Source organism: Pieris napi, chromosome 2 (assembly GCF_905475465.1).
Source record: "Pieris napi chromosome 2, ilPieNapi1.2, whole genome shotgun sequence".
NCBI classification, from domain to species: domain Eukaryota; kingdom Metazoa; phylum Arthropoda; class Insecta; order Lepidoptera; family Pieridae; genus Pieris; species Pieris napi.
In genome coordinates, this window is record NC_062235.1 from 4,189,827 (window position 1) to 4,204,786 (window position 14,960).

General features: G+C 33.6%; 1 protein-coding gene across 2 annotated transcripts in view; it reads left to right on the forward strand.

The window, feature by feature from the left end:
• Nucleotides 1-374: 374 nt before the first annotated feature.
• LOC125058514 (protein strawberry notch-like) overlaps nucleotides 375-14,960 on the forward strand; it is a 31,646-nt gene continuing 17,060 nt past the window's right edge. Inside the window, exons 1-14 of one of the 2 annotated variants that reach the window (XM_047662605.1) lie at nucleotides 375-541; nucleotides 1,742-1,823; nucleotides 2,384-2,476; nucleotides 2,740-2,841; nucleotides 3,266-3,319; nucleotides 3,939-4,084; nucleotides 4,316-4,397; nucleotides 5,275-5,484; nucleotides 6,201-6,376; nucleotides 6,828-6,989; nucleotides 7,600-7,841; nucleotides 8,051-8,204; nucleotides 9,462-9,596; nucleotides 10,857-11,002. In XM_047662605.1, coding sequence (XP_047518561.1) covers nucleotides 539-541; nucleotides 1,742-1,823; nucleotides 2,384-2,476; nucleotides 2,740-2,841; nucleotides 3,266-3,319; nucleotides 3,939-4,084; nucleotides 4,316-4,397; nucleotides 5,275-5,484; nucleotides 6,201-6,376; nucleotides 6,828-6,989; nucleotides 7,600-7,841; nucleotides 8,051-8,204; nucleotides 9,462-9,596; nucleotides 10,857-11,002 — 1,787 coding nt within the window. In that variant the 5' untranslated portion in view covers nucleotides 375-538. The remainder of the gene's footprint in view (nucleotides 542-1,741; nucleotides 1,824-2,383; nucleotides 2,477-2,739; nucleotides 2,842-3,265; nucleotides 3,320-3,938; nucleotides 4,085-4,315; nucleotides 4,398-5,274; nucleotides 5,485-6,200; nucleotides 6,377-6,827; nucleotides 6,990-7,599; nucleotides 7,842-8,050; nucleotides 8,205-9,461; nucleotides 9,597-10,856; nucleotides 11,003-14,960) is intronic. The other variant, XM_047662613.1, reaches the window with a different exon arrangement.

Sequence of the window (14,960 nt, forward strand, 5' to 3'; positions counted from 1 at the left end):
TTCATTTCTTCTGAAAGGAATTTAATTAAGATTTAAAAAAACAAAGGTAGACCGTAGATGTTTCTTTTAGTACAGACTAATGATACTATCTTTGGTTGTTATCGATTATAAAATCGGATACCGTAGTAAACTTAAGAATAGTTAATTATAAAACACTCGGAAAGTAGAGAACCTGTAAGAATTTTATCGAGGATCAAGTAGTGTTTAACTAATGTTTAGGTTTTTTATATCATTTGTAATCTTAAGACTCAGTACATAAGTTCTTACCTAATGATGCCGTTCCATAACAAACTGACATCATGGTGTATCCGATTGTCAAACTGAACGAAATTCTTTTATCTTTGACATTTTTTTAATATGGCGCCGGCGGAAACATTGACCGCCGTCGGTTCGTCTTATTTTTTAAAACGTTCGATTTAGTGGTTTTTCGTGTTTTATTTTGTGAAAGTGATTTAATTCATATTTTCAATATATTAAAAACCACGTACGTTTAAAAAGGCAGCCTTGGGGGCTCACACAAATTAATTGAAAAATAAAAATGGTAATGATAGTTTTTTGTTTTGATACATTTTTTACAAACTTTACATTGTTCATAATATAGAATATAATGAATTATTTTGTGATATTATAGTGATTTTTATGTTATACGATTGCATTTTTAACGGGCTTCTTTTTATTTAAAATAAAAGTAGTGCCAACAAATATTTTTTTCTTGTTTTCGAGGTTTATAACCAAAAAAATGTGTCATGAGGTGATGGTGGTTTCACATGTGTTAAAAATCTTATAGTTTATTTGAGAATTAGACGATAGTCAGCATCTTCAACATTAATTATGCAATAAGGGTGTGGCTGTATTGATTTTCTTAGAAGGTTCTAGGTCTAGTGCTAGAATATATCCTAATAACTGCACTCAAGACTGACTTTGAATTACAATAGTGCAATGCGGTAAAGACGCATTCTAGTGATGTTTTGTTGAGTCCTACTCTTCATTATTTAGATTTAATAGTTAAGGTATCAGTTTTTAAATGAAGAAATGTTAAAACAGTACTAAATATTTTGTAATGTAGATATGTTCTTTGATGATTGTGCAGTAAGGTGCACTTTTCAAAGTACATGAAACATACAATTTTCGATAAGTTTGAAATGGTAGTAAAATTGAGAAATAAACCATGTTATCAGTTATGTAACTACATATGAGTATTGCTGATGACTGAAGTTAAGAAGTATTGAAGTACTTGTATGCTAAATACAGTGTATTTTTTTTTGTGTATTAATATTAACTAAATCACATAATTGTTTTAAAATTTATTGATTATATTTTATTATACCTTTTCTCTGTAATAAATGATACAATTGTCCTAAATTATAATTTATTGTACTATATAAATATAAGATTATCATACTTGAATCACACAGATAGAATCTGTCACGGATTTACCATGCCCATAAAATTTTTTAAATGCATTACCTCCCAGCCTGGCAAATTTTTTTTTGGGGAGGCCTAATATTGTTGTTAAAGTAAAGTAATTCTGTAATTGTTTTAAAAAATTATCATATAAAAACATAAAACAAAAGTAATATAATAATAATAATCTCTAAACTGCATTAGATAAACATATCACTTAACATCAGGTGAGCCTCCTGCCCGTTTGCCCCCTGTTTTATAAAAAAAAAAAAAAAAATATTAAATCTAATAGGTTATTGGATTTATAGTGTGTGTAAATGTTACCTATAATTTCCAGTCAAAACGAGCATTTGATAACCCACCATCAGATGACTCTGACTTTGATGATGATGAGGATCCAGACAACTTGGAAGTACCAGGTAAATTAAAGTTCTTTTAAAGCCAAAACCCCTTATACAGTGATTGGTTAGTTTGTCCATAGGCAGTACAGTATTATGTTATTACTTAGTATATCATTAATTAAAAAATAGCTTAGTGACTTCATAATACTTATTAATGCTTATTAATCTTATATTGCTAGGTGAAATATATAAAAACTACAATATATGATTGTTATATGCAGGCATGTTGTTAGCACTTAATTTCATTATTATTAATGTACATTGTACATATCATTATTATCTTTATAATATATTTATTGAAGCTTAGCATATGAAAATAAATCAATTGTGAAGTTATTAAAGGATTGTTCAATATGTATACAGTATAAATATTTCATTATCTCCTTATTTATATAAATACTAATAATATTTTTTTATAAATACATATTGTGTATTTTCTCATGTCAGAATAAAAATCCTTTGCCTCCAATATGTATTATCTATAACGATCTTCTCACATTTTGTGCCTTTCTTTGTATATTAAAGAGAAGTAAGAAATTCAAAGGCTTACTACATATGCTATGAAATGTGTGTTTCAGGAGGTGGAAAAACTTTGGCTGCGGCAGCGCGCATTGTAGACAAGAAACCAACGCCACCAGTCATCATCAGGCCTACCACTAATCCCCTTGCTGGTAAATTACAGTTATTAAAAAGTTACAGTAACATTATTCTATGTAGAAGTTAAATAAAATGTTTTTAAACCATAAACAAAAAGAAATAGTATCTGATATTATACTTCTATAACTGTTATTGTGTGCAGATATTTTTTACTATGTGAATACATTATCTTCTCAAATTTCTCACTAAAAAAAATACAATTATCCTGTGATGTATTCTTAAGTTAGATATTGTTTTTAATTGTTATGTTATGTTAAGCAAGTGTATATCATTTCAGCTCCATCTGGATTGGCTTTTGGTCAGGCGTCGAATGTGAAACCCATAAGGATACCTGCTAACTCTCTCACTAAACCCATAAGTCTGGGACTTGGAAGAGGAGGTGAGAATTGAAGATTTCATTATGGGTTCTAAAAATATTACAGTCTAGTTATGCACATATATAAACTGTACATGACATATTGATAGCAACAAAATATATATTGGTCTAAATTATCTTAATATTTGAATTGATTCTGATGTTTTTGTTAAGTACAATAAAACAAATTCTCTTATGTATACAACAGAAAGATCAACACTCAAATATATACATGCTAAGCTGCAGGCAAAAGCAACTATAAAATATTAAAACCTTTCAATCATAAAGCATACATTATATACTCTGAAAACATCTCCCTACTATTGGGAAAAATTTCTCATGAGCTGTAATTATGGTATGTGTTTAAGGACATTTTAAATTTATTTTGCGACAGCCTTCCTTTCGGTCTTGGTAAAATGCCCTTGGTAATATAAATTCATGTTATTAGCTGCGGGGATGCCCGGTACGTCCACCTTCAATGCGGCCTCGTTGCTCGCACAGAGTGAGTAACTCTTATTGTAACAGTAGTTAGTAAGGGTTGCCAGATAAAATAAGCTTATTTTAATTTATATAAAAACTATTTTTTTGTTTTTTTGTGTATGGTAATAAGAAATAAGTTATGTTTTCTTGAAATATGAAATAGCAGTCTACATATTATACTATCCTTTTATAGAAGTATATATAGGTGCTTTAATTTCAGCATAGGTTGACTAGCTTCAACTAATTTCCTATTTGTTTAGGAGCATAACTTAAAGCATGTCTCTGATTTAATTATTCCAGTATTTTTATGCATTCTGGCAATTCTTCTATTATGTAATCCAAACTGTTATGTAATAAATAAATCTAAAATTGACATACTTCAAACAATGATAGTTGTATTTAAAATATAAGCTGAATGTTTAAAATAATCAATGACACATGAAAAACTCATTAATCCACTTGAATAATTTACATTTAATTTACTTACACACGGTAATAATCTTTTGGTTTTCACAGGAGAATTATTACTACAAGCCTAATATATAGAACTTAATATATTCCTCCTCCTCAAAATTATGTGCTTCTCTTTTTTGGCAATACGATTTTGACTGTAATCAAATCTTTATTTTTACCATCTACAGTGGAAATGGCGGGAATGCAAGGCATGAATGCTTATCTGCTACAAAACTTGAACCAGATATTAACATCTGGAATGGGCGCTCCGTTGGCAAATATGCTAGGACTGGGATCTCCTTGGTTAAATAAACCTGCGTGGTCAATGGATAAGGTAAAACAAAATTTTGTTAAACAAATATTAATTATTAAGTTTTTAATGATTCCTAATAAAAATAGGTAATTAAAAACTATTTCATTTGTAATAATCAGCTTGCTATACTGATCAAAATGTAATAAAAATGTTCTTAAATTTCTAATCTTATAGATTTTTTTACATTTTTAAGTGTCCTTCGAGCACATAATAATCATCTTAGTATGTAAATTATGTTCGATCTCTTTTTAGGGACCTGGAGGTGACGAAGAAGAAGTTGACGACGAAGAAATGGGCGTTGCAGAGACTTACGCCGACTATATGCCTACTAAATGTGAGTAATTTATTTATTTTACAGTGTAAACTCTTTGTAACGTCAATCGTTGTAACGAAAAGCTCTTTATAACGTCAAACTAGTTACATTTGTTTGGTTTAACACAAACCCCATACATTAATTCACTCTATAACGCAACTGCCACTTTCTATAACGAAGAAATATTGGCATTTTTCATTTAGACATCAACAACGTACTTAAGTGTAATTGTTTTTATAATCAGCTTACGAAACTAACCGTTTGAGTTGCCGAAATAATGTCTAAGAAAGACACCTGAGGTCATAAACAACCGTTTCGCCTTTGTTATTGTTTATTGCATTAACACGTGCGCCGTTATTCTTAGATTACATTGCCCGTAGGAAATTTTGGTCTCAGTTACTAAACGCACCACCATCACCTATCGTGTATTATCAGTCGTAAACAAACTTTTAAACTGTCAGCATGGCCAGTAAAAGAAGAGCGTTATGTTTTATGTGTGTTTAGAATAATTTACCTATTGATAGTAAAGAAAATTAGAAATTATTGCAGCATCTTTTTATCGTCACCCCCTATAACGAAAAAAAGCTCGGTCCCTTGAAATTCGTTATAAAGAGTTTTCACTGTATTGTGACATGCTGAAAAATTACTGTTTTTTTTTGGATGTCTTAATAATTTGAAGTACCCTTAGTTCGTAAAAAATCTTTATTTGTTACGCTTAATTTTAAACTAATAAACGAGAAGGCCTTGGAGAAAACAGACGTTTTTAAAATTATTTTATAGTTATATTTCTTGTGACAATTGCAGTGCAATACTTTTTTATGAGATATGTTTTTTTTTATTTCTATTGAATTTAAAACAGAACTGTAGGTTTTTAAATCTAACTCCTTTTCATTTTTAGTGAAACTTGGCCGGAAGCATCCGGATCCAGTGGTCGAAACAGCGTCTCTGTCATCCGTTGAGCCGGTAGACGTAACTTATAAGCCACAGCTTCCCGATGAGACGATCCGTGGCGGTTTGTTATCCGCTTTGCAACTTGAAGCGGTTGTGTATGCGTCACAGGCACAGGAGCATATGCTTCCAGATGGCACGCGTGCTGGGTTTCTTATTGGTTAGTCTTCTATATTAAAAAAAAACTTTTTTTTTTTTTGAAGTTATACTTCTTTCTTCTTGACACAAAATTGTCAGTGTGATTATAGCGTGCGCGAGCGAGATGGGAATAAGACAATCTACAAGTGAAAAGAAATAGAATATGCGTGAAGTTAGCTGCTATGCCAAAAATTTTGAATGAACATAATGACATTTACCTTTTAAACAAATAAAGGAGTTTTAATTATTTTTTCAAAGAAATTTAGCAATGCTTTTCCACAAAGACCTATTGTTACTTAGTTAAAAGGTTATGAAACATACGTAGTTATTAAATTGAATGAATAATATAATAAAATAATAAATAATAATAATAATTAATATTAATGAATAATTGAATAATATACTAAATATTATTAAATTATTAACGTTAAATATTTGTTTTTAATTATTTAATATTTAAAAAAAATAAAGAAATCCAAAGAAGTATAACTTCTTACGCGCGTACATAAGTACACGCACCCTTTTTTTTAATATTATGGCAATAGTTTTAACTTTATGCCAGTCTTTATTATTTTTAAGCTCTTTATTAAATTGTATTAGTTCATTTTAATATCAGTTGGCGTTTGGTATTAAAATATAAGGGGAATCTTGAAGTTCATAAAAGTATCGAATTTTATTACATGCATTTTGAGATGGTCCTTCGAGCCGGATACATTAAAATTTATCTAACTTTTTTAGGTGATGGTGCTGGTGTTGGAAAGGGTCGTACAATAGCCGGAATCATATTTGAAAATTTTCTTCGTGGACGGAAACGAGCCATTTGGGTATCTGTATCTAACGACCTCAAGTACGATGCAGAAAGGGACCTTAGAGATATTGGTGCTTCCTTTATTGAAGTGCACTCACTTAGTAAGGTAATGTACATGCTATTATTTACGCAATATACTATTGCAGTCGAAAATACTATTAAAAAAAGAATAATGTTTTCTGCTATAATCTGTTACCTAGCACATTTTTTCTAATTGAGGAAAAATTTCTGTGCCTCTGTTTCCTTATAATGGTTTCTAGTTTTGAGCATGTATTAATTGGGAATATACTAAATAAAGCCTCGGTAATGAGTGTCGCACCAGTCATTTAGTGCAAAGTCAATGTAAATAATAATCATAATAATTTATTTATTGCAAGAATATGGTACAAAATGTTAAGGTGATACAATCGTAAATCGTTCGCATATTCTGCCACACACGATGGCGCGCAAATTTGTCTTCAAGAATTTTACATTATTATTCAAAGTCAATTCTTATATTATCTCGTCTATTATATTATATACATTACATATATTAATAACTGATTATACCATTCCAGTTCAAATACGCTAAAATATCGTCCGGCATAAACGGCAACGTGAAAAAGGGCGTGGTATTTTGTACGTACTCGGCGCTTATTGGAGAGACGCACGCGAACACCAAATACCGCACTAGGCTAAAGCAGCTGTTGCAGTGGTGTGGGGAAGATTTTGACGGACTTGTATCCTCTTTAAGATTTTGATAAAAACATATTATTTGTCGAAGCATCACGATCGACATACCTAAAAGTGTACGTTGTGCGATACACAAAAGGCAAAGAATAATTAATGGAATTCATTCTTTCGCGTGAACTGTTTTTCTCTAATCACTCTCGTACAAGACGCAAACCATAGTACTCAGTTTTGTGTGTGTTTATACATTATTTAATGTGAACATTAAATAATTGTCTTAAAAGACAGATCATTTAAAATAATGTTATAAAGGGCCGTTCAGGTATTACGTAAGCAGATTTACTGCAATTTATCCCCCCCCCTTCCTCTTGTCAGCAAAAGTAAGCAAAGATCTGAAAAATAATAGTACATAAACGTATTCATTTTTTGTACGAATCCTCGAAAATGCATTTCATTTTCAAGCGTAGACCGTGCGTACCAATGTGTGGGTAATGTGTGTAAAAACTTAACGGCCCCAAAGATTGATTTAATTTTTATAAATTTTAATTCAATTCAGAAATATACAATTAAATATATCGCATTTTTTCATATATAACCAGCAATTTTTTCGTCTTCGTTTTTCCAATTTTATGTCGCTTTAAATCTTAACTCAACAATTAGATTGTATTCGACGAATGTCACAAGGCCAAGAATCTCTGTCCCGTCGGGTCTGGTAAAGCGACCAAGACAGGTTTAACCGCGTTAGAGCTCCAGAATAAATTGCCCAAAGCCCGGGTGGTTTATGCTTCGGCTACTGGGGCCTCAGAGCCGAGGAACATGGCATATATGGTCCGACTTGGCATTTGGGGGGAGGGGACTCCGTTCCCTACCTTTATGGACTTTATCAACGCTGTTGAGAAACGGTAAGTGAGAGATAGTGTCAGTGGTCATTTTCACGTGCCATTACTTTCAAAATGGGATCACTTTTTTTACATTCAATTATTTTTCTAAATAACTATCCTAATACAATTGTATTATTTACATCTAAATAGACCTTGATAAAGGTTTACTTTAATCACCTAAGTATTTAATTAAATTTGTATTGTTCAAGTATGCATCGATAACTTTCCAGCGGGGTGGGAGCTATGGAGATAGTGGCTATGGACATGAAAATGAGGGGAATGTATATCGCAAGGCAGCTGTCTTTTCACGGGGTGTCGTTCAAGATTGAGGAGGTTCCGCTTTGCGAGTCTTTCAAGGAAACATATGATAAGGCTGTGGCGTTGGTGAGTTATTGGAAGTGTTAATTCCTATTTTGCAAACTCATCTAATCTTTGGGAGCGTTCAAGTATTACGTAACGAGTTTTGTGGGGGGTCCTTTTGTAAAATGTTACGATGCGGGGCGGGGATTGAATTACGCGTTATTGTTAATATTATTTTCGACTTACACCACATAGTAGTAACTCAAGAGTCACTAGGTGGTCACGAAACGTTTTACTATACTCGAGTACAGTACTGTACTTGGGTACTGAAAAACGTTACGGCGAGTTACATGGGGGGGGGGGGGGGTGTCAATAATCTCCAAAAATTGAACTCCAATCTCCAAATACTTGAACGCTCCCTTTATGATAGAACGTAGAACTAATACATAAATAAAATTCATATAAATTGCAATCTCATACTTATGTGTGCGTATGAGTTCTTATTCGTACGTAGTTTGCGCGCTCTCAATACGTAGGTTGTTAATGCTAATTTGTACGTTACCGTTTTGCTAATGTTTATATATGGCCGGTAACGTTACGGTTTATTATGGTTATTCATAGACGAACATTATTAGACTGGCCATATATAAACATATTACGTAAAGGATGTGTTGGAACTCTCTCACAAATTTAATTATGCGTTTATTAGTCTACTTTTCCCGAGATAAAATGTTGATGGAAGGAAAGTATCTTTATTATTCAACGTGTATGGATTTGTCACGTTAAATCTAAAGATACTAGCCGTTTCCCTCCCGCTTTGCTGGGCGAATTAAAATAGGAAATAAATAAAATTTTATGTTTCATTATTATTATTTTTTTCATATTTTTATTATTCTTCTTTTTAACTTCCCGCTAAGAAAATTGAAAATTTTCGAAAGTCGAGTTTTTAACAGTTGTTGACGTTTTGAGGTTCGAAGCCTCGTGACGTTTGAAGCCTCCCCGAATGTTTCCGCGGTGAAGTCCGTATGGATAAATTTTCATAAAAGTAAAACAGCAATAAAAAAATGAACGAACGTTGGAATTAAAAAAATAAATAGCTATAAACCATCTAGGAAAAATTTCGCATCGAATGGCAGTAGTCATGTCGTTACGATCAGTGGTTTAGGCGTGAAGGAGCTTCAAACGAAGACCATTTTTCTTATATATATATAGAAGATTTTTGTAAAAAATTCAGAAAAATTGATTTTGAAGATTTGATCATTCAAAATCAATTTTTCTGAATGTTTTACTATAATATTTTTTATTAACTTAAGAAATTTTAATAATTTAATTCGGTGGCAGTGGGTGGAGGCAATGCAACGTTTTACGGAGGCAGCAGAGCTGATAGACGCCGAAGCCCGGATGAAGAAAACAATGTGGGGACAGTTCTGGTCGGCGCATCAGAGGTTCTTCAAGTACCTGTGTATTGCTTCTAAGGTGTGGCATTTGTTAAATTAGCACATAATAGATAACATGAACCTTCCTAACCTCAGAATTGATGACAATTTAATTGTATCTCTCCCATCCTTAAAATATTTATACTTTGGCCGAAATCGAACTTGGAATCTTCATACTCCCGCACTAATTAATGTTCCAATTTGAACCCCGGATAGGAGAGGTAGAAAGTATCAGTCCGGGGAGTAAATCTGAGTCTCGGTAATGCTTTGGTCTGGTGATCATGACGCACAACGCTGCGGTATGCGCCGCAACGCAGCGTCACGACGCAGCATTTAGCGTCCCTGCGGAGAGGTGGTCAGTTGATTTTGCCGCAGCTATTAAGGTTTTATATAAAGAAGGATAGTTGCGAACTAATTCTATTAAATTGTCTTCAAAAATTTCATATTGACTCAGTGACGCACACCGCACACCACAGCGTTGAACCGAGAATGACGCCGCGCTGTGCGGCAGTACAACTCCCCACTTCACCGCGCTTGCCTCTCGCCGCTGACGCATACTGCGACGGAACAAGAGAACATTCTCGACGTTTTTCATATGATTGAGTGTCCGGTGTCCATACCGCATACCGCAGCGTTGTGCGTCATGATCACCAGACCAAAACTTAAGAAAGAGCAAGGCCGGCATCACAGTCTCTAAATAATATTGGACAGCGTGGATGTTGGAGTCCCCTAAGATTTATGAAGTCCAATACGTGGAAGGCGGTGCCTTTGTTGGTTTGCTCCGTTTGCCTTGAGATCGATTAGTAATTGATCTATGTTGGTCGTAGTGCGCAGAATTACCCCCCCAGAATACGAAGTGGATGCTGAGCGTCCCGGTGTAGGTTGCCCAGATGGGGATTCACCACCGCGAGCGCGAGCGCGTGTGGTAACCCACCTGGGGTAGTTTCTGTTTTTTCTACACCTTAATTATTGGAGAGCGGGGATGAGCTCGGGGTAGCTCTCACCGCACGAAACGCGAGTACAATAGGACGAACCTATTGCATCACTTCGCGGCACTAGGAAATCCCATCATGGCACTCGCACTAGGAAAAGGAGGTTGTTAACAACATATTTATAATTAGTTGTTACACACTTTTTTCACCTACCCTCATATTGTGAGATGTCATAAATATCCTGCTTGTTGTGTATACGTTTTATTTTGATAATGTTAAGTAACATTGCTCACAATTCTCAAAGGCTCACGAGTCAGCCGGCCTTGTTATTTAGCAACTATTGTGTAAACTCTTTGAATTGTTAAAAGGTGAACCACGCGGTGATAACAGCCCGAGAAGCGGTTAAATGCGGCAAATGTGTGGTGATCGGTCTTCAGTCAACTGGCGAAGCGCGTACGTTGGAGCAACTCGAACGAGACGATGGTGAACTTAGCGATTTCGTGTCAACTGCCAAGTAAGTCATATTATACTTGTATTATATTTGATATTGCCGTAGTTTTGATGATCTGATAGGGAGCGTTCAAGTATTACGTAACGTATTTTGGGAGGGCGGGTCCTTTAGCAAAACGTTACGATGCGGGGCGGGGATTAAATTACGCGTTATTATTTAAAAAAAAATTCGACATACACCACATAATAGTAACTAAAGAGTCACCAGGTGGTCACGAAACGTTTTACTACACTTGGGTACTGAGTGACGTTACGGCGAGTTACATGGGGGGGGGGTCAATAATCTCCAAAAATTGCGTTACGGAATACTTGAACACTCCCATACTGCTAATTTTGAATTTTATTGATTTGTGAGTTTAAAGCTAAATAGTAGGCTGCCCGTGCTTCTCCTCTGCACAAAAATATTATATTGTTCTGCTTATGTAATCCTGCTGTATTAACATAGTAAATTTTTCAAAGAGGTCTAACGATATAATTAATTAGTCTTGTACATTTGGATTTCATGTACAAACTACGTAATTGCTACGTGTGTCAGATTTTCCATTAAATGTGCAATGAATGGACAAGGTTTTCTACTTCACAATAATACGATATAAACATTTTAAGCATTGTGTATATAATATTATGGATTGGTGATCTATTACTATTTTAAGTGACAATTAGTGTATATTTTAGTTTTTAGAATAACTTTGATAGTGTAGATTGCAATCAATGATGCCATGCATGCCTCCATAATTTAAATAAAGCACTGGTTTTGAGAATTAAATTGACTATTAATTTACTCCTTACGTAGGATAACGTGCAATTACTCTATTTTATTAAGTCATCATCTGAAACAAATAGAATAGATATTAAAATGTATATGCGTATAAACACCATTGAGATATTGTCTTCAAAAAAACCCTACGGGTTATCAATTCGACGTAATTTTTTAATTACAAAAAGTACAATATTAGGTTGCTAATGAAGCCCTACGTACATGATGTTAAATTTGAAATTTCCTTTAGATTTGTACAGGGGCTGTGTTGCATAGGTTTGCGCATAGATTGTAATGCCCGATAATCTCAGTTAAGAGTTAATTTTAATAGCTCTGCGCATATTTTTAATGTCAAACCATGTCTGTTTATTAAAATGAAATCTATTGCGACTATATATTTAAATTACTGATTACATCGTGTTTAAAAGCAGCCAGCTTTCATGCGATTGTAAAGAATATTAATCGTAGCCCCATCTGTTGGCCGACCGATTACTTATAAATGGCACACGGAACGCCATCTCTCTCGTAGTTGTTACATTTGAAATATAATAATAGTTTAACGAGTTTTTAAACTATGCCATAGAGTGTGTTTTGTAAAAAATGTCTGATGAAAAGGTTTGACGTCTCTTAATTATATTTGATTCACTACGTTATTAAATTTAGATTCAAAACTAAATACAATTGAAATGGATGTAGAAAAAAATTCAGTGAAAATATAGTAAAAATCTCTCAGGGATTTTAATAAATCTTACCATTATTGAGATTAAATAGATCCTTTTAATGGGAAATATAAAATACCCCATAAAATTAAATATGTATTTTTGTTCATACATTTATTTACACCAATAATTACATCATGAAACATCAACAGACAGAATTAAATTATCCTTAGGACGGTTTACAATATTGAAAGTAGGTATATCCACATATGTTACTTATTTCTACGTAATTCACAATACAATGTTACATTTGAGCTTACCTAATCACATATTTAAATAATTCGATATAAATCAGTAAGTTTAAAATAATTAGTTTCACAGTAAAAATATACAATTTACTACAATAAAAAAATTACATTTATAACACATCTCAGATATTAATTTAGACACCAATATTTGTAATAATTCTTATCTTAAAAATATAACGATTTAATCGTTGTGCTTACTTTTCTTGTATTTCATAACATTTGAAGTGATGTTCTCCACGTTAATTTGCGGTTTAAATTTGGCTAACTCCTGCGATACGCGTGCCATGACTGCGAAGGTTTCATCATTCGGGTTGCTTTCAAAATAATCTATCAACGTTAAAAACTGTTGTTTTAAGTTTTTCAGAGTATTCATGTATAATTCGATTGGGCGGAGATTGCGTTTGAAACCGGTGCGTTTACAAATTAAATTGTTATTTTTTAATTTGTCGGCTGCTTTCAATTCAATTGAGTCTGGACCTTGCCTTATAGCTTTGATGTTATCGTTTTTAAATTTCTTGAAGATATAAAAATGTGGTTTCTGTGTGACATCGTACTCCGATTGATCCATCGTTGTGTCTTCTGAACGTTCAACAACGCAATCCCTCTGGTACTTGTTCAGGTACACAGTATTTTTCTCTAAGTCTGTAGCACTTTCTATAGCCTCTGTCAACTTTTCGTCTTTCATGATTTCACATTTTATATTTTTGTCATTACTTAAGCCGACAAATCTCATCAATAAGTTAACTTCAATGTTTGTCAATAGTGGAATGCTGAGCATTCTGACTGAACCCTTGTTAAATATGATGCCTAGATGGTCACACAGTCGTCCTTGCCTTCCGATAGGGCAGTCACAACAACTCGTGTCCGTTTTCACATGATAGTACAAGGTAGGTGATGATTGATACTGGACCAAATACTCGTTTAAACGGATCTGCACAAATTCGACATTTGAACAAACAGTGTAAGATCGGTGAAAGAATTTCGTGTAATGTAATATTTTCGGCATCCCATCAATGTATGTGTTGATCACTGCTTTCAGGTGATTTTCCAAAAGCTTAGACACGACGTCGATCATCGTAATTATATTAAAAAACCGACATTTACGTAAAAGAAATTCCTTTATAAGCCGAATTGATATCTCCATCAAAAGGTTAATTTGAAAGTCATCTTTAACAATCCATTCGTTTGATCGTCCCCAAATGTAGTCTATATACTCTCGTAAGCCGACCTTGGAATCAAAGTAATTACTCACCAATAATTTGGTGTAATGTATGTTAGCGGTATCAGCGCTTGCATAAATCAAAGATTTAAAGAGAAACATAAGCGAGTGTCTCCTACGGTGGTCGATCTTGAGATCGTCGTTACAGAGCCACTTCCAAATCTCGCAACAAATGGACCAACGAGATGCAAAGAACTTTGATTCTGGGAAAAATTTGGATAATGCATTCTTCTGTTCCACCAAATCATTGACGATAAATATTTTTGGGTTGAAAGTGTTGGAAACGAGTGTGTTTATGGTCAATTTTAACATTTTAAAAGCGCCATTGAAGTTGGATTCAGTCGCTGCTGTGTGTAAAACGCATGCGATGGGCAACGCTCCAATTTTGTTAGAAATGTATAACATTGTCACAACTAATCCATTTTTGACGAAGCTGCTGTCTACCAACACGCAATTCAAATTATTATTCATCATTACTTTTTTCATGAGTGGCGTTATTATGACGACAATTTCAGGTTTTTCAGTGTACATTATTGTGCCGCCGGAATCGTTGATGTACGCCTTTTTAGCCTCAAGTATATCTCTGAAACTGCGCTTTATATCCTTGCTTTGCATGTTGTCAATTAAAAATTTTATATGATTAATACTTGGGTTTATATCTTCGTCTGCAAGGTATTGAGAGGACCTTGTACCATATTTTCCTATCAGATATAATTCATGGTAAGTTTTCGATGTAGTAGCGTTGAAGCCGTTATCAAAGTATTCGTAAAATTGTTTGTCAGTGTCGGACATAGTCTCGATAAAGGACGTGGCTGTTGAAGTATAAACACTGTGAGAGTGGTCGAAATCTATCGTGATAAATAAATTTAAATCATTTGGCTCATCCATAGATTTTATTTCAAATTTTATTTGTGCCTTACACACGGTTTCCGCTTCGTCCTTCTTCCTTTTAGTATAGTTGATGTGTTGACAAACACAATCCTTTTGAAATAATACTGTTTTCATCTTAGTGTCCGAAA